We start from the raw sequence: 19,272 nt of genomic DNA, 5'->3' as shown, positions 1-19,272 counted from the left end.
TACATTTTTACCATTAAAATATGGTTTTAATCCCAGATTTTCACAAGGGGAATAGGTAAAAAAGGACCCATAATGTGTTACACAAATTCACCTGACTGTGGCAATACCCCACATGAGACTGTACAGTACTGTTTGACCACACGGCAGGGCCTGGGATGGAAGGAGCACCATTTGACTTTTGGAGCACAGATTTTCCTAGAATAGATGACGGACTTAATTTGCAATGCCCATAAGTGCAAGGACAGCAGACAACCCCTCAAGTGAACACATTTTGGAAATTACACTGCTCTGGGAATTCATATATTGGTAGAGTGCCAATTTTGTCTCAGGATAACACCCTCGGAGTCAAGCGCCGTGAATGTTTCAGAATTGCAAAAAAGATCTTGTAGTGCATTATGGTACATACAGTTAGGTCCAGAAATATTTGGACAGTGACACAATTTTCGCGAGTTGGGCTCTGCATGCCACCACATTGGATTTGAAATGAAACCTCTACAACAGAATTCAAGTGCAGATTGTAACGTTTAATTTGAAGGTTTGAACAAAAATATCTGATAGAAATTGTAGGAATTGTACACATTTCTTTACAAACACTCCACATTTTAGGAGGTCAAAAGTAATTGGACAAATAAAGCAAACCCAAACAAAATATTTTTACTTTCAATATTTTGTTGCGAATCCTTTGGAGGCAATCACTGCCTTAAGTCTGGAACCCATGGACATCACCAAATGCTGGGTTTCCTCCTTCTTAATGCTTTGCCAGGCCTTTACAGCCGCAGCCTTCAGGTCTTGCTTGTTTGTGGGTCTTTCCGTCTTAAGTCTGGATTTGAGCAAGTGAAATGCATGCTCAATTAGGTTAAGATCTGGTGATTGACTTGGCCATTGCAGAATGTTCCACTTTTTTGCACTCATGAACTCCTGGGTAGCTTTGGCTGTATTCTTGGGGTCATTGTCCATCTGTACTATGAAGCGCCGTCCGATCAACTTTGCGGCATTTGGCTGAATCTGGGCTGAAAGTATATCCCTGTACACTTCAGAATTCATCCGGCTACTCTTGTCTGCTGTTATGTCATCAATAAACACAAGTGACCCAGTGCCATTGAAAGCCATGCATGCCCATGCCATCATGTTGCCTCCACCATGTTTTACAGAGGATGTGGTGTGCCTTGGATCATGTGCCGTTCCCTTTCTTCTCCAAACTTTTTTCTTCCCATCATTCTGATACAGGTTGATCTTTGTCTCATCTGTCCATAGAATACTTTTCCAGAACTGAGCTGGCTTCATGAGGTGTTTTTCAGCAAATTTAACTCTGGCCTGTCTATTTTTGGAATTGATGAATGGTTTGCATCTAGATGTGAACCCTTTGTATTTACTTTCATGGAGTCTTCTCTTTACTGTTGACTTAGAGACAGATACACCTACCGTATTTTTCGCTTTATAAGACGCACCTGATTATAAGACGCACCCCCAAATTTGGTGAAGGAATAGAGAATTTTTTAATAAATGGGGTCCGTCTTATAATGCCAGTGTCCGTCTGACAAATCATATAGGGTATATGTCCCTCATAGCCCCCCCCATCCTAAAATTAGCCCTCTGAATCTGGATATGGCCCAGTGATGCCACATGTCCCCTATGCCTGGCACACATCCTCTATGGCTGGCACACAGCCCACTGTGGCTGGCACACGGCCCACTGTGGCTGGCACACGGCCCACTGTGGCGGCACACGGCCCACTGTGGCGGCACACGGCCCACTGTGGCGGCACACGGCCCACTGTGGCGGCACACGGCCCCATGTGGCTGCACACGGCCCCATGTGGCTGCACACGGCCCCATGTGGCTGCACACGGCCCCATGTGGCTGCACACGGCCCCATGTGGCTGCACACGGCCCACTATTGCTGGCACATGGCCCAATGTGGCGGCACATGGCCCACTATTGCTGGCACATGGCCTCATGTGGCTGCACACGGCCCACTATTGCTGGCACATGGCCCCATGTGGCTGCACACAGCCCACTATTGCTGGCACATGGCCTCATGTGGCTGCACACGGCCCACTATTGCTGGCACATGGCCCCATGTGGCTGCACACGGCCCCATGTGGCTGCACACAGCCCACTATTGCTGGCACATGGCCCCATGTGGCGGCACATGGCCCCATGTGGCTGCACACAGCCCACTATTGCTGGCACATGGCCCCATGTGGCGGCACCCGGCCCCATGTGGCGGCACACGGCCCCATGTGGCTGCACACGGCCCCATGTGGCTGCACACAGCCCACAATTGCTGGCACATGGCCCCATGTGGCGGCACACGGCCCCATGTGGCTGCACACAGCCCACAATTGCTGGCACATGGCCCCATGTGGCGGCACATGGCCCCATGTGGTGGCACACGGCCCCATGTGGCTGCACACAGCCCACTATTGCTGGCACATGGCCCCATGTGGCGGCACATGGCCCCATGTGGCTGCACACAGCCCACTATTGCTGGCACATGGCCCCATGTGGCGGCACCCGGCCCCATGTGGCGGCACACTGCCCCATGTGGCGGCACACGGCCCCATGTGGCGGCACACGGCCCCATGTGGCTGCACACGGCCCACTATTGCTAGCACATGGCCCCATGTGGCGGCACACGGCCCACTATTGCTGGCACATGGCCCACTATTGCTGGCACATGGCCCCATGTGGCGGCACACGGCCCACTATTGCTGGCACATGGCCCCATGTGGCGGCACACGGCCCCATGTAGCGGCACATGGCCCACTATTGCTGGCACACAGCTCCCTGTGTTATATATCGCCCCATGCTGCTGCTTTTAGGAAAATAAACTTTCCTTACCTTCTCCAGCATTGTCCTGTCTGTGTCCCCTCCTCGGGGTTGATCTCCAGCCTCCTGCATTTCCTGGTTCTCGGCCGGTCATGTGATCGGCACGGCAGAGTGAAATCTCTTGTGCCTTATCATAGCAGCAGGAGGGAGGCCGGGCAGACACGCTGGAGGAGGTGAGTAAAAAGTTTATTATTTTACTGTTTGCAGCAGCATAGGGGACATAGCTAACACGGGGGAGGGGGCATGTGCAATCAAAGAAGGGGCAGGCAGATATAATATATACACTGCTGCCCCAGCCCATCGCCGCGGTGCACTTTCAGCACCATGGTGGTGGACAGCAGCTGTGCATATTATATGAGCGGGTGCAGGAGATCAAAGGCTTCTGCTCCCAGCTTTCATAAGTCCCCCAGCAGAGCTCCAGAGCTGCCCGCACCTCCCCTGGACTCTGTAGTGTGTGTGTATATATATATATATACACCCCCCCCCCCCGTATATTCGGATTATAAGACGCACCCCCTACTTTCCCCCAAAATTTGGGGGAACAAAAGTGCGTCTTATAAAGCGAAAAATACGGTACTTCACCGAGAGTGTTCTGGACTTCAGTTGATGTTGTGAACGGGTTCTTCTTCACCAAAGAAAGTATGCGGCGATCATCCACCACTGTTGTCATCCGTGGACACCCAGGCCTTTTTGAGTTCCCAAGCTCACCAGTCAATTCCTTTTTTCTCAGAATGTACCCGACTGTTGATTTTGCTACTCCAAGCATGTCTGCTATCTCTCTGATGAACTTTTTCTTTTTTTCAGCCTCAGGATGTTCTGCTTCACCTCAATTGAGAGTTCCTTAGACCGCATGTTGTCTGGTCACAGCAACAGCTTCCAAATGCAAAACCACACACCTGTAATCAACCCCAGACCTTTTAACTACTTCATTGATTACAGGTTAACGAGGGAGACGCCTTCAGAGTTAATTGCAGCCCTTAGAGTCCCTTGTCCAATTACTTTTGGTCTCTTGAAAAAGAGGCGGCTATGCATTACAGAGCTATGATTCCTAAACCCTTTCTCCGATTTGGATGTGAAAACTCTCATATTGCAGCTGGGAGTGTGCACTTTCAGCCCACATTATATATAATTGTATTTCTGAACATGTTTTTGTAAACAGCTAAAATAACAAAACTTGTGTCACTGTCCAAATATTTCTGGCCCTGACTGTACATAGGTACATTATGCCTAGCTCACGTATGTGGACGTTAACTGCGGTTTAGACACATGGTGCTCAGAAGGGAGGGGGACATATGGATTTTGAAGATTTGATGATTTTATTTTAGGGGAGCGCCATACTGCTTTTCCAGATCCTATGTGCTATCAGAAAAGCCTTCTATATTTCTGTTAACAGATGAATGACCTGAGTGGGGACTTTTTTTTGTGGGTTGAGTTAAATGCTATTGGTGGCAATTTGGCATACAGAACATTTTGGAACAGTTGACATTTATCCTGTGTTCTATGCTGGACACTTACATTACGGTATTAATCTACATCACTGAGATACGTGATTCAGGTAAAACACCCAAAGAATCCATTCACTATAAATGAGGCTGCACTTTTTTGGCTTCTGTTCACCGGTGTCCTTTTTAGAGGTGCACAAAACTTTTGTTGACTCCACTTTTGTGCACGCCTACAAAAGACAAGTAAAAAGATGGACACCGCCGGACCACAGGCCAGATGGGAGTTTAAAAGAGACTGCCTCTACCTCATTACAGTGAATTTTCCATTTTGAATTTTGTCTGAATCACATTTTAAAGAGACCAACACATAATCCTCGGTGTAACCGCTCAGCGAAGAGCACAGGATAAATGTGAGCTGAGCAGTTCTGCGTTCTTTAGGCGTCAGAATAAACAAATCAACAGCAGTTGAAGAATTGACTATTACAATTTTTTCAACGTTCATCTTCCAGTATAATTGATAGGGCAGTGTTGTGAATACATTTTCCAGTTTGGGGCTCCCTATTGTGGTCAGTGCTGACTGTGCAGTTGACTTGTGGAATGAAAGTCACACACCTGTAGAGGACTTGCAATCAGGCCTTTCAGATTGGGACTATATAACTGAGTAGTTTTCTCCTGTCACTTGCCGATGCTCAATTAATTTTCTCTGTGTTAAGGACATTCTGAAACCAGCCCTGCTCTCTACCAGAACTCCTCTCAAGATAAGTCGGCCTTTGTACCTTTGCTTATTGTTTCTACTGTCTTGGAGTTTTTTCTGTTTTGATACTATGGCTTGACTCCTATTTTGCCCGTGTGGCGTTTCTGGTGGAAATGGATCATTCCCTGCTGGAAGTGTCTGTGTATTTAGCTCCATGATTCTGCAATGTATTATGTTTTGTCATGCTTGGTATTAAATTAATTCCCTCATCTATATTAGTGTTTTTGGATCCCAGTAACAAAAGTGCTGATATAGTGGGGGAGAGGCTGTGTGGTCTCAGGGTTTTCCCATGTCAGGCGTGCAGAGATTTTTTTTTTTAGGGTTTTTATGGCTGCAGACAGGGCTCTTTCCTATCCTTTCCTATAAAGATAGTTTGGGCCTCATTTTTGCGGAAATCTGTTTTCTAGCTTTGTATTGTGTTTTCCTATATCACCGTAGTCTTTATATGTGAAGGGCTATCTATATGTTTGAGGATTGCTCTGAGGCAGATTAGCTTTTCGTATATTTCTATCTGTAAGAATATTTAGTTCTCTGGCTGTGTCGAGATGAGTAGGTCATCGTACGCTACTTCTAGTTGTATGTCAGGATTAGGTCTGCAGTCCGTTAAGGTTCCAGCCACTCGTTACTTTTTGGGTTTCCGCATTTTTTGATCCTCTTCAGTCCCTGAATCATAACATAACAGGGTAGCTTTATGTCTCCGATCAGTATAATTACAGTGATAGCAGATTTATATAGGGTTTTTAGCTTTGGCTACTGTCACACTAAAAAATGTATTTTTTTTTTTTTTTTACAAAATAGTAGGATTTTTGTGTACTCACCGTAAAATCTCTTTCTCTGAGTCTTCATTGGGGGACACAGGACCATGGGTTATGCTGCTGTCACTAGGAGGCTGACACTAAGTAAACACAAAAAAGTTAGCTCCTCCCTAGCAGCATACACCCCGAGCCGGAGGCGGGCTCAGATCAGTTGGTGCACAAGCAGTAGGAGGAGTACCAGAATCACCATACATAAACACAAGTTGTAACTAAAACAATGCACCCGTGCAAACAAGAGGTCTATGAACATAAGACCACTGAAAAAATAGCAGGCAAATGCAATTGAATCAACCAAAAAACCAAGCAGGGTGGGTGCTGTGTCCCCCAATGAAGACTCAGAGAAAGAGATTTTACGGTGAGTACACAAAAATCTTACTTTCTCTATCGTTTCATTGGGGGACACAGGACCATGGGACGTCCAAAAGCAGTCCCTGGGTGGGAATACCGAAAAACCCGCAGATAGGAAGAAAACAACAACCTCCCTCGGCGGGCTTGCACTATAATTGAATGCTGCCACCCTATTACAGGGGTGCAACTGCTGCCTGCAAGACCTTTCTCCCAAAAATAGCATCTGCCGATGCTTGGGTGTGAACTTGGTAGAACCTAGTAAAGGTGTGCAGGCTAGACCAGGTGGCGGCCTTGCAGACCTGGTCGGCCGACGCCTGATGCCTAATCGCCCAAGAGGCTCCCACTGCGCGGGTAGAGTGCGCCTTTACCCCCCGGGGCGGAGACTTGTCCCGAATCCGATAGGCCTCTGATATGGCGGAACGGATCCATCTGGCAATTGTGGCCTTGGATGCCGATTCACCCCTCTTGGGACCAGAAGGGAGAACAAACAGACCATCTGACTTACGGAACGGCGCGGTTCTGGAGACATAAATTCTAAGTGCACGCACTAGGTCCAGGGTGTGCAAGGACCTCTCCAAGCTGTGAGAGGGGCCAGGACAGAAGGATGGAAGAACGATTTCTTCGTTAAGATGGAACGAGGAGACCACCTTTGGGAGAAAAGCGGGATCTGGCCGGAGAACCGCTTTGTCCTGGTGAAAAATCAAAAAGGGGGAACGACAAGAGAGAGCTGCCAGCTCTGACGTCCTGCGAATAGAAGTGATGGCAACAAGAAACACCACCTTCCAAGACAGGTGAGAAAGGGAAGATTCACGCAAGGGTTCGAATGGGGAGCCTTGAAGTGACCCTAGGACTAGATTAAGGTCCCACGGTTCTAGAGGCCGACGGTACGGCGGTGCCAGGTGGGCCACTCTCTGGATGAAGGTCTTAACCTGTGGACGAGCGGCCAGTGGCTTCTGAAACAGGATTGATAACGCCGATATCTGGCCTTTTAGTGTTGCGAGCGAGAGACCCGCATCTAGGCCTGACTGCAAGAACGCCAGTAGGGAAGGAAGGGAGAAGGCGAGAGGAGAAGAAATATTCTGCTCTTCACACCACCTAAAGAAAACCTTCCACGTGCGGTGGTAAATCTTTGATGAAGATGGCTTCCTGGCCCTAATCATTGTCTGAATCACTTTTGAGGAAAAACCAGCCTTAGCTAGAACCCAGGATTCAATGGCCAGGCCGTCAAATTTAGGACCTGTGAGTTCTGATGGAAGAGAGGCCCCTGCTGCAGGAGATCTGGACGGTCTGGAAGGCGCCACGGAGCGTCTGCGAGGAGCTGAGTTAGTTCCGCGAACCATGCTCGCCTGGGCCAATCTGGAGCCACTAGGATGACCGGTATCTCTTCCGCCTTGATCTTCTTGAGGACCCTCGGAATTAGAGGGAGCGGAGGGAAGATGTACGGGAGACTGAACTAGCTCCATGACAGGGTGAGAGCGTCGACTCCTAAAGACAAGCGGTCGCGGCACCGCGCTACAAAGTGCGGAACCTGACGGTTGAACCGTGAGGCCATTAGGTCCACGTCCGGAACTCCCCATCTGTCGCAGATCTGGTTGAAGACTTCCCGGTTGAGGGACCATTCTCCGGAGGCGAGGACTTCCCTGCTGAGGAAGTCCGCCGCCCAATTGTCCACGCCTGGGATGTGTACCGCTGAGATCAGGGAGTGATGACACTCGGCCCAGTGCAAGATCTTCTTGACTTCTCGCATCGCCCCGACACTTCTTGTGCCGCCTTGGTGGTTGATGTACGCCACCGCCGTCGCATTGTCCGACTGGATCCTGACCGGGCAACCTTGTACTAGGTGCCGAAACTGCTGCAAGGCTAGCCGGACGGCTCTTATCTCCAAAATGTTGATCTGGAGGCAACTCTCTCTCGGTGACGATCGGCCCTGCGCTGTGTGATGTCGAAACACTGCTCCCCAGCCCTGGAGACTGGCGTCGGTGGTCACTATCTTCCAGTGGAGCGGGAGGAAAGACCTTCCTGATGCGAGGTTGCGTTGATTGAGCCACCAACGGAGGGAGTGGCGGGTCTCCGGCGAAAGATGAAACCTGCGGTCCAGAGAAAAGGGAGATCTGTCCCACTTCTTCAGCAAGGCCAGCTGGAGGGGCCGGAGATGGAACTGTGCAAAGGGTACCGCTTCCATCGCCGCCACCATACGACCGAGGACTCGCATGCCGAACCTGATGGACACTTGGCGCTGACGCCGGAGAGCGCGGAGCCCTCGTTGAAGGGAGGAGATCTTCTCCTGAGTGAGGAAAACTCGTCCTTGGATGGTATCGAATACCATGCCTAAAAAGGTGATCCGACGGACCGGGATCAGAGAGGACTTCTTCCGATTTATCAGCCACCCTAACCGTGAAAGGGTGTCGATTGTGATCTGAACCCCAAGACGACAGTCCTCGAAGGAAGAGCCCTTTATCAACATATCGTCCAAGTACGGGATGACCAAGACACCCCTGGCATGCAGGACGGACATGGCAGCAGCCATGATCTTCGTAAAGACCCTGGGCGCGGATGCGAGGCCGAATGGAAGAGCTGTGAACTGGAAGTGATCTTCCGCTATCGCAAAACGGAGGAACTGTTGGTGAGAGGTGGCTATCGGGACGTGAAGATAGGCGTCTTGAATATCCAGCGATGCCAGGAATTCGCCTACCTCCATGGACGCGATGACGGACCGGAGTGACTCCATTCGAAACGGCCGAGGTCTCACCGACCTGTTCAGAAGCTTTAGGTCGAGGACAGGACGGACAGAGCCGTCCTTTTTGGGGACCACGAAAAAGGTTGGAATAGAACCCCTTGAAACGCTCTGCGGGAGGGACTGGTACCACGACTCCGGTTCGGAGGAGGGAGTCTATGGAGTGAAAGAACGCGCGAGCCCGCGCGGTAGACTCGGGAGGGCGAGATAGGAAAAAACGTCTCGGTGGCTTTGTTTCGAATTCTATTTTGTAGCCTGATGTGATGATCTCTCTGACCCAGGCATCGGCGGTCAGGGGGATCCACACATGCTGAAAACGAGACAGACGCCCTCCCACAAGTCTGGCGCTGTTGCGCGCCGACCACGAGTCACTTGGAGGAACGTCGGCGGTAACCAGAAGAGGATCTCGTGGACTGGCGGGGGCGTGAACGCCAGGCGGGATTGGTCTTGAATGACGGGGTCTTCCTGTCTCTCGGAGGAGAGCGGCTTTTCCGCTGCTGGGGATTGGAGCTGAAGCTGCGAAAGGACCAGAAACGAGCGGTGGGGCGCCGATTCTGGAAGCGCTTGGGGCGCAATTGGGGGAGAAATGTACTCTTTCCTGACGTTGCATCGGAGATCAGCTGGTCCAGCCTATCTCCGAAGAGACGCTCCCCTAGGAAGGGCAGGGAAGTTAGTGACTTCTTAGAGGCCGCATCCGCGTTCCAGGACCGGAGCCAAAGGGCTCGACGGATGGCCACATTGTTGCTGGCGGCCTGGGTCGCGCAACTTGCAGACGCCAGGGCTGCATTGAGCAAGTACTCACCCGCGAGGGAAATCTGCGAGGCGATGGGAACCAGGTCCGGATTGGCAGGCATGGAGCGGAGACCGCCGCGTAGCGTGTCCGCCCAGGACATCAGGGCCTTCGCAACCCAAACCGAGGCAAAGGCCGGAGAGAGGGATGAGCCCGCTGCCTCGAAGGCGGAACGGGCCAACCTGTCAATAGTACGGTCCGTAGGGTCTTTGAGAGACGTACCGTTAGTGAGTGGAAGGACTGTGTGAGAAGACAGGCGGGAGATTGGGGGGGGTCGACCACAGGGGAACCTGCCCAATCCTTTCGAAGACCCTCAGGAAAGGGATAATGCAAATCAATGGACTTACCGCTGGTAAATACCTTGTCCGGCTGTTGTCTGTAGCTGCGCAGTAACTCAGCGAATTCTGGATGTCCGCTGAATGTGTTCTGGGCCCGCTTCACCCGCTTAAAGGAGACCTGGGTGCTCTGAGAGGAGACTGGGTCCACCTGTACCTTTAAGGTCTGGTTTACTGCTTCTATCAGGCTATTTACCATGCGCCGAATATCGGCCGCCTGCTCTGAGTCCTGCAGGGGTACCGCATCGGAATCATCCTCGGAGCAGTCAGAAGCCTCCCTGGAGGACTGACGGTCTGGACCTGGGGATGAAGGTGAAACCTGGGAAGAGACTGAGGACGAGACCTGGCGGGTCCGTTTCTGAGCAGCAGAGGAGGACCCTGCAACGGGGCTCACCTGCTCCGGGGGCAATTGCGCCGGGTCTGCGGGAATCTGGGCGAGCGTCGGCAGCAGGCGTAGAGCTTGCGCGATGGTCCGAGAAGCCTCAGAGAGGGAATCTACGGACTGGGACAGGGACGCTAGCCAGTCGGGGGGAGGCGGGACGCAGTGCCCTGCAGCATATGGCGCTGTGGCGTCTGCGGTATCAGAAACGTCGGCCGCGGAGTCCTGCGGAGGCTGCGCGTCTGTAGAACAGACGGAGCATAGAGGGGCGTCCTGACCCTGGGAAAATTTGGAGCTGCAAAAAATAGTGCAAAGGGGGCCTGCTTGGCTTGGGTGGGCTTAGCCTTAGGCATGGTGCAAACAGGTACTCTCCCTGGTGGCTGCTAGGAAGGAGACAGGAGAGGGTTAACTCGTCCCTAAACTCAGAGAATGCTACCTAGTGAGGGCTACTCCTTAGGAGCAGAGCTTACCCAGGTCCTGCGTGCTGCCCACCAGTCCAGAAGTGGAGTCCAGGAATGAGCTACTCAGAAAACTCAGAACGCCGGCGCGCTGCAGCCTCAGGGGACCAGAGGCAGGCTAAAATGGCGAGGGGACGCTGGAGGAGGCTGGGGGAGGAGCAGGATTCCGGCGCGAAAAAACCGGAGGATTCAGAGCCCCCACCATCAGCCAGGAGGCAGAGCAGTGGGAGGAACAGAGGGAGACGACCGGCGGCCAATAGCGCTGCAGCGGGGGCGTGGCTAGGACGCAGGAGCGACTAGGCCGAAGCCGGGGACTAAATTTATGGAGAGGGCCGGGGGAAAGTGCAGGAAAGGTCGGTCCTACCTGCAATCGGCGGCGCCGGCCCAGCGATTCACCCCTCTTGGATGCGGTGCAGGCAGGGCTCCCTGGCCCTGCCTGTGAACAGCGCTGCTCGTCCAGGAAGGCTCCGGGGGAGAGCGTGCTGCAGGCAGGGTAGTGGACATCATGATGGGGGTAGACAGCCCCCTTCAGGAGAATGCAGCGTGACAGGGCCCCATCTAACACACACGCTGCGGCAGTTCCATCCCTGCTGTACTCCCCTGTACGCCCTTTGGGGTGATACCTCAGGGCGAATCAGGGGTGCCCACAAAACAACCTGCCCACACGCGCACCCCCGGGAGTGGTACCACGGGGACGGGCGGGGGAGAGGGCCCCGAAGTCTCAAGCCCCTGCGACCCTGGGGAGCGGTACCCATGGGGCTGCGGAGGATGAGTGAAGCGAATACCTGCAGAGAAGAAGACGACAGGTATGAGAGTGATGAGCGGCGCCGAAATAAAAGAAAAAAGCGCAAAAAAATACATGGCTGAGGGGGGCCGAGACGGCCCACATCAGCCTCCTACGACACTAAGCTAAAAACTGGTCTGAGCCCGCCTCCGGCTCGGGGTGTATGCTGCTAGGGAGGAGCTAACTTTTTTGTGTTTACTTAGTGTCAGCCTCCTAGTGACAGCAGCATAACCCATGGTCCTGTGTCCCCCAATGAAACGATAGAGAAAAAAGCTTTTTTTGCATCATCGAATTTTGAAGGCTATAGTTTCCTTTATTTTTCCATCGAGGGATTCATGTGAGGTCATTTTTTGCAGGATGAACTGGAGTTTGTATTGGCTGCATAATATTTTTTGATCGCTTTCCATACCCTTAAGAAGAAATAGCAGTTCAGCAATTTCATTTACACTTTTCACCGTGTCATAAAAGTAATAACACAGCTTTATTCTTCGGGTCAGTATGCTTACTTATTTGTATTGTTTGTTTTCTTATATTCTGCCGCTTTTACACTATATAAACAATTTTATAGAAAAAAAAACAACTTGTTTTTGCATTGCTGTATTTGAGAGCTATAGCTTTTTATTTTTTGTTGATGGATTTGTATGGTGGCTTGGTTTTTGCGAGCCAATTTTTTTTTTTTTTTATTTAATATGACTTTTTGATTGCATTTTATTACACTTTTTTTCAGCTGTATCATGAAAAGATAGTTTTTGATATATATTTTTTATTATTTTTTTCCGTGTTTACTGAAGGGGTTCATTACTATGACAGTTTTATAGATCGGGTTGTTCCGGACATGGCAATAAACAAATAATATACACACATTTGGTATTTTTGTTTTTACATAAAGCTACGCATTTACTTTTTTTTTCCTTTTTTTGTTCTTTGTCTTAAAATTTTTTTTACAATATTTACTCACTTTTTATGCCTTTTCTTTTACTCAGTCCCTATATTTGACATTACCATGATCGTGGCATTTAGAGGCATTAGGGGGGGGGCGAGAGAGGAGGGGGTCGGGGGGGCGAGAGAGGAGGGGGTCGGAGGGGAGAGAGAGGAGGGGGTCGGAGGGGAGAGAGAGGAGGGGGTCGGAGGGACGAGAGAGGATGGGGTCGGAGGGGCGAGAAAGGGAGCAATTGGGGCAAAATGGCGTGGCATTTTATAGCAAACGAAGAACAGTGAAAGCTGGGCACTAATCACCGACCGCTCCACCACACACACGTGGTACTCCTATTACAAATCCACCGATGCTGCGGGACCAACTTGCTCCGGTAAAAAAATGGCGTGGCATTTTATATTTCACTAATTTGCAGTAAGCCAGGCATTGTGCACCACGTGAGTGACCAGTGCTGTAAACAAGCCTCATCAGTGTGCAATTCTAATACTAAGTATTCAACCCCCTGCAGATTTAGCAGGTTTACACATTCGGAATTAACTTGGCATAGTGATATTTGGACTGTAGATCAGCCTGGAAGTGTGAAATGCACTGCAGCAAAAAAGAATGTTATTTATTTTTTTATTTTTTTTTTTTAAATTGTGAAAAGTTTATTCAGAGGGTCATTTATTATTCAACCCCTCAAACCACAAGAATTCTGTTTGGTTCCCCTAAAGTATTAATAAGTATTTCAGGCACAAAGAACAATGAGCTTCACATGTTTGGATTAATTATCTCTTTTTCCAGCCTTTTCTGACTAATTAAGACCCTCCCCAAACTTGTGAACAGCACTCATACTTGGTCAACATGGGAAAGACAAAGGAGCATTCGAAGTCCATCAGAGACAAGATCGTGGACGGTCACAAGGCTGGCAAGGGGTACAAAACCCTTTCCAAGGAGTTGGGCCTACCTGTCTCCACTGTTGGGAGCATCATCCGGAAGTGGAAGGCTTATGGAACTACTGTTAGCCTTCCACGGCCTTGACAGCCTTTTAAAGTTTCCACCCGTGCCGAGGCCAGGCTTGTCCGAAGAGTCAAGGCTAACCCAAGGACAACAAGGAAGGAGCTCCGGGAAGATCTCATGGCAGTGGGGACATTGGTTTCAGTCAATACCATAAGTAATGTACTCCACCGCAATGGTCTCCGTTCCAGACGAGCCCGTAAGGTACCTTTACTTTCAAAGCGTCATGTCAAGGCTCGTCTACAGTTTGCTCATGATCACTTGGAGGACTCTGAGACAGACTGGTTCAAGGTTCTCTGGTTTGATGAGACCAAGATCGAGATCTTTGGTGCCAACCACACACGTGACGTTTGGCGACTGGATGGCACTGCATACGACCCCAAGAATACCATCCCTACAGTCAAGCATGGTGGTGGCAGCATCATGCTGTGGGGCTGTTTCTCAGCCAAGGGGCCTGGCCATCTGGTCCGCATCCATGGGAAGATGGATAGCACGGCCTACCTGGAGATTTTGGCCAAGAACCTCCGCTCCTCCATCAAGGATCTTAAGATGGGTTGTCATTTCATCTTCCAACAAGACAACGACCCAAAGCACACAGCCAAGAAAACCAAGGCCTGGTTCAAGAGGGAAAAAATCAAGGTGTTGCAGTGGCCTAGTCAGTCTCCTGACCTTAACCCAATTGAAAACTTGTGGAGGGAGCTCAAGATTAAAGTCCACATGAGACACCCAAAGAACCTAAATAACTTGGAGAAGATCTGCATGGAGGAGTGGGCCAAGATAACTCCAGAGACCTGTGCCGACCTGATCAGGTCATATAAAAGACGATTATTAGCTGTAATTGCAAACAAGGGTTATTCCACAAAATATTAAACCTAGGGGTTGAATAATAATTGACCCACACTTTTATGTTGAAAATTTATTAAAATTTAACTGAGCAACATAACTTGTTGGTTTGTAAGATTTATGCATCTATTAATAAATCCTGCTCTTGTTTGAAGTTTGCAGGCTCTAACTTATTTGCATCTTATCAAACCTGCTAAATCTACAGGGGGTTGAATACTACTTGTAGGCACTGTATATTGAGAGTAGTTCTCATCAGTATATCGCACCTGTGTTGCCCCTGCTTTTAAATCAAATGGATGCTGCTGCATTAGTTTGTGACCCAGCAGGTAAATACTGTTGTTTTTTTTTTGTTTTGCTGCATTAATATTTGAAATTTCCAGTTCCCATTTCTGTGGTTTTTACTTTTAATTTTGGTGCTTACCATATTTTTCATTTATAAGAATAACCGGATTATAAGACGCACCCCAAATTTATAGTAAAATTATTTTAATTAAAATTAAAAATGTGGGGTCCGTTTTATAATCCAGTGGTGTCTTACCAGAGGGGGGCAGCAGCAGTGGTGGTTCGGGGTCACAGGAGGCAGCGCCAGTGGAGCAGGTCCATGCTTTGGGCAGGCAGTGCAGAGGGGAGCCCAGATGCTCACTGCGGAGCTGTGCTGGGGTGGCCGGCTGTGCTGTGTGCTGGGGCGGCCGACTGCGCTGTGTGCTAGTGCTCGCTGCGGACAATGGCCATTCTGAAGAGGTCGGCGGAGCGGGCTTCAAAGAAATGACGGCCGCAGTCGGCGCTTGCGTAGATGCGAGCTTGAGCAGAGAGCTCAATCTGCGCATGCACCGACCCTGGGCGCCATTATTTGTAGAACTTACCTATGATATCTTGAGCACCAGCACACAGCAGTGCAGGCCGCCGCACAGAGTCTTTCCGGGCAGCACCAAGCGGCCTCTCCGAGCCTTGCCGGGCAGCGCCAGTCGATGCACAAAACCTCGCCGAGCCGTGCTAGCAACCGCACAGAGCCTCGCCAGGTAGTGCAGGCTGCCACACAGAGCAGCACAATATTGTCCTGCCTCCAGTGACTTTTCTCTACTTTCCGAAAAATATGGTATATTACTTTCTTCATATAATGATTTGCAATCCACCTGATACTCAATTCTGAGGCAGGAAGTAATATCCAACCACATATGTGATATGATATTGCCCTTTTCCAGAGGAATTGTTTAACATATTTTTTATATATATTGTTTATTTAACATATTTTTGGGGGCATTTTTACCTATTACCCCTTATTTTTCATTTTCACATGTTAGTGTAAAATATATATTTTTTTGACCCATTTTTTAAAAATTCTGTTGAACGCCTGTGGAACAAAAATGCTCACTCAACCCCTAAATGAATTTCTTGGTAAAATGCTGTCATATTAGTGGTTTTCTGACCTTTAGGCCCCTAAAACTAATTTCAGAAGTGAAGTGGCAAATTGTATTCACCTAAACGTATCACGAAAAAAGTACAATATATGGCGAAAGAAAGAATCCACATAAAAGCAGCAAATCTTAGTTCAGAAGTCTGGGCTGGTTATGAACTTCCGAAGTGGCTGTGCCAGGAAATCGTCAATTTGCTTAAAATATTTTCCCACATCCATAATTTGTCTTCTAATCCATAAACTCTATCATCTCCACTTCATAATAAGAAGGAAGAAAGATAAAAATTCTGACCTTTACAAGTTGGGGAGGCAGCACTCCATGTGCCATCACTTGTACATGATACAGAGGATGCTCCAACAACATGTAAACCTTTATTGCACCTAAACGTCACCGCATCCAAATAAGTGTATTCATCCTTCTCTGGGTCTAATGTTCCATCAGTTGGTTTATCTGGAGCAATGCACAGAACGGCTGGAAATACAAGAACAGAACATCTTTGTAATGACTCTTCTGGATGGAAAATCTATTCATTTTTTACGAGCTGACGTAGAAGTAGGTGCTATCTTCATGAAACACATGGACATTCCTTGGTATACCGGTTGTAGTGAAAGTAATCACTATACACCGCTCACCTATCTGCATATGAAAGACAATGGGGGGAGTGGGCATTCTGCTAAAAATGAGCCAGTTCTTTAACTGGTCATACCAAAAACCACTGGGATAAATTTCAATGTGTATTTCTAAAACTAATGGATATTGATTGGAAAATAAAAAACAAAATTTATAAATTTCCTTTCCTTAAGAATATGTTTATGAAGTGGAATTTCACAGGCACTTCCCATTTTGTTGTTAAAAAGGTTATTCAAAACAAATTTTACTTTTTCATTATGGGCCTAAAAACTAATAGGTTTTTGTTAGTTCTTATGTTGGTTGGTGGCCAATAATCATGATGCAAGCATTCCTAGGAACACTCACAGCAGACGAACGGCTAATAGAAATGATTCTTAACCCCTTCAGCCCTCCGGCGTTATCTTTTTTTTTTTTTTCTTTGCTCCCCTTCTTCCGAGAGCCGTAACTTTTTTATTTGTCTGTCAATCTTGCCATATGAGGGCTTGTTTTCTGCGGGAGGAGTTATACTTTTAAATGAAACCATAAGTTTTACCATATATAGTGTACTGGAAAACAGCAAAAAAATTCCGTGCAGAAAAACTGCAAAAAAAAAAAAAGTGTGATCATACAATAGTTTTGGGGATATTTTATTCACCATGTTCACTATATGGTAAAACTGATGTGTCGTTGTGATGCCTGAGGTCGGTGAGAGTTTGTAGACATCAAACATGCATAGGTTTACTTGTATCTAAGGGGTAAAAATTCATAAATTTGTCCCAAAAAAAGGTGCCCGTTTTGCACCATTTTCCAAAACCAGTAGCGTTCTCATTTTTTGGGATCTATGGCTCAGTGACGGCTTATTTTTTTGCGTCTCGAGCTGATGTTTCCAATGGTACCATTTTTGTGCAGATGCTACGTTTTAATCGCCTGTTATTGCATTTTGTGCAAAACTTTCGGGCACCCCAAAAAAAGGTAATTTTGGCATTTGGAATTTTTTTGCCGATACGCCGTTTAACCCTTCAGGACCTTGGACGTATACATACGCCCTGGTCATGTCCCCCCGATTATCACGGGCCATGGCAATTCCCCCACGTCTGCTAATCTGATCATCCGACATGTTTGGCTAACAAGCACGGGTGGGTCACAGATCCACCCACACCTGCTTATTACATAGATTGCGCTGTCAAAATCTGACAGCATGATTGAAATGGCCATGTCGGAGATAATGCCATTTCCCGCCACCAGTGGGTGACCCGTGCTGCAATCACGGGGCGCCATGGTGTTGTTATGGTAACGCAGGGTCAGCTGATGACCCCCTGACGCTACCATAACGTATTTCCTGTGAGAGCCGACAGAGCGCCGGCACTCACAAGAACACTGCATTTTCGCTGATCAGAGCTCTGATGAGCACAAGCGATTGCAGTGTACAGTGATAAAGTACCCTAGGGGGGACTAGTCAAAATCAATAAAAAAAGTTTTAAAAAATATGAAAAAAATGTAAAATAAAAAAAGTTCAAATCACCCCTTTCGCCCCAATGAAAATAAAACAATTATAAAAAAAAAACCACACATTTTGTATTGCGCATTCAGAAATGCCCGTTCTATCACAATATATAATAACAATAATAAAAAAAATATGATTGCTACACGGCATAGTGATAAAAAGATTCCAAACGCCAAAATTGCGTTTTCTGGTCGCCACAACATTGCAATAAAATGTAATAACAGGCGATCAAAACATTGTATCTACCCAAAAATTGTATAATTAAAAATGTTAGCTCAAGATGCAAAACATAAGCTCTCACTGAGACTTAGGTCCCGAAAAATGAGAATAAAATGAGTTGGCAACAAAAGCGCTATTTTTCTTTTTGGATCAAACTTTGACATTTTTTTCTACCCCTTAAATAAAGTATACATGTTTCGTATCTACAAACTCGTACTATTTTACCATATAGTCAATGTGGTAAATAAAAGACCCTAAAACTATTGTCAATTGCACTTTGTTTTGCAATTTCACTGCACTTAGAATTTTTTTTCTGTTTTCCAGTACACTATACGGTAAAAACTAATTGGTTCATTCAAAAGTACGACTCGTCCCGCAAAAAAAACAAGCCCCCATATAGCAATATTGATGGAAAAGTAGAAAAGTTATGGCTTATGGGAAAAGAAGAGGAAAAAACGTAAATGAAAATTCGCCCGGCAGTGAAGGGGGTTAACAGAAATACCCGTACTTTTGGGAAAGCTCTGGCAGTTTTAGTTGCATGTACATAATTATAACAAAATAATATGGTGTAAGGAAGGCTTCTTCATATCACTGTTCGAATACCTTCACATTGAGGGGTAACATTACTCCATGATCCATCTGCTAGGCAATCTCGTGTATTTCTTTTGCTTGATAATCGATAACTGGGGGGAAAAAAACAGCACATAAAAAAAATATCCAAATTGTGAAGTTTTAAGAAAGCTAAAATATTTAAAAAATATTTGTTTATATTAATCTTGTAAATATAGTTCAGGTCTGCAAAGTGCCCTAATATTCAACTATGAGCTCTTCTAGTCTATGCCAAAGGCCTCATTCAGACTTCTGCGCATGAGGGTCAGAGTATGGACCACAATGTACGGACCGGCCACAGGTCTCCTGACCCAAAATTGACAGCCTCGCAAGAAATTCTCCAAGAAATGTAATAATATTTAACATTTAATATTGAACATTTTTCTAAATACGGCACTTTTATTTAGCAAAACGGTATGCAATAGGTAGTGCACTCCATCAGGATTTTAAAGATGGCAGCGGTCATCAATCAC

At 47.7% G+C, this 19,272-nt stretch overlaps 1 protein-coding gene across 5 annotated transcripts in view; it reads right to left on the bottom strand.

Annotated features, from left to right (window-relative positions):
• Nucleotides 1–19,272, bottom strand: part of LOC142291293 (C4b-binding protein alpha chain-like) — a 187,875-nt gene that overhangs the window by 72,142 nt on the left and 96,461 nt on the right. For all 5 annotated transcript variants that reach the window (XM_075335729.1, XM_075335726.1, XM_075335728.1 and 2 more), the window contains 2 exons: nucleotides 18,794–18,873; nucleotides 16,150–16,329 (listed from right to left, as the gene is read on the bottom strand). In XM_075335729.1, coding sequence (XP_075191844.1) covers nucleotides 16,150–16,329; nucleotides 18,794–18,873 — 260 coding nt within the window. The remainder of the gene's footprint in view (nucleotides 1–16,149; nucleotides 16,330–18,793; nucleotides 18,874–19,272) is intronic.

This window comes from Anomaloglossus baeobatrachus, chromosome 2, assembly GCF_048569485.1.
Source record: "Anomaloglossus baeobatrachus isolate aAnoBae1 chromosome 2, aAnoBae1.hap1, whole genome shotgun sequence".
NCBI lineage: Eukaryota > Metazoa > Chordata > Amphibia > Anura > Aromobatidae > Anomaloglossus > Anomaloglossus baeobatrachus.
The sequence above is the reverse complement of the archived record's forward strand: the minus strand, read 5'-3'. Positions and strand labels throughout refer to the sequence as shown.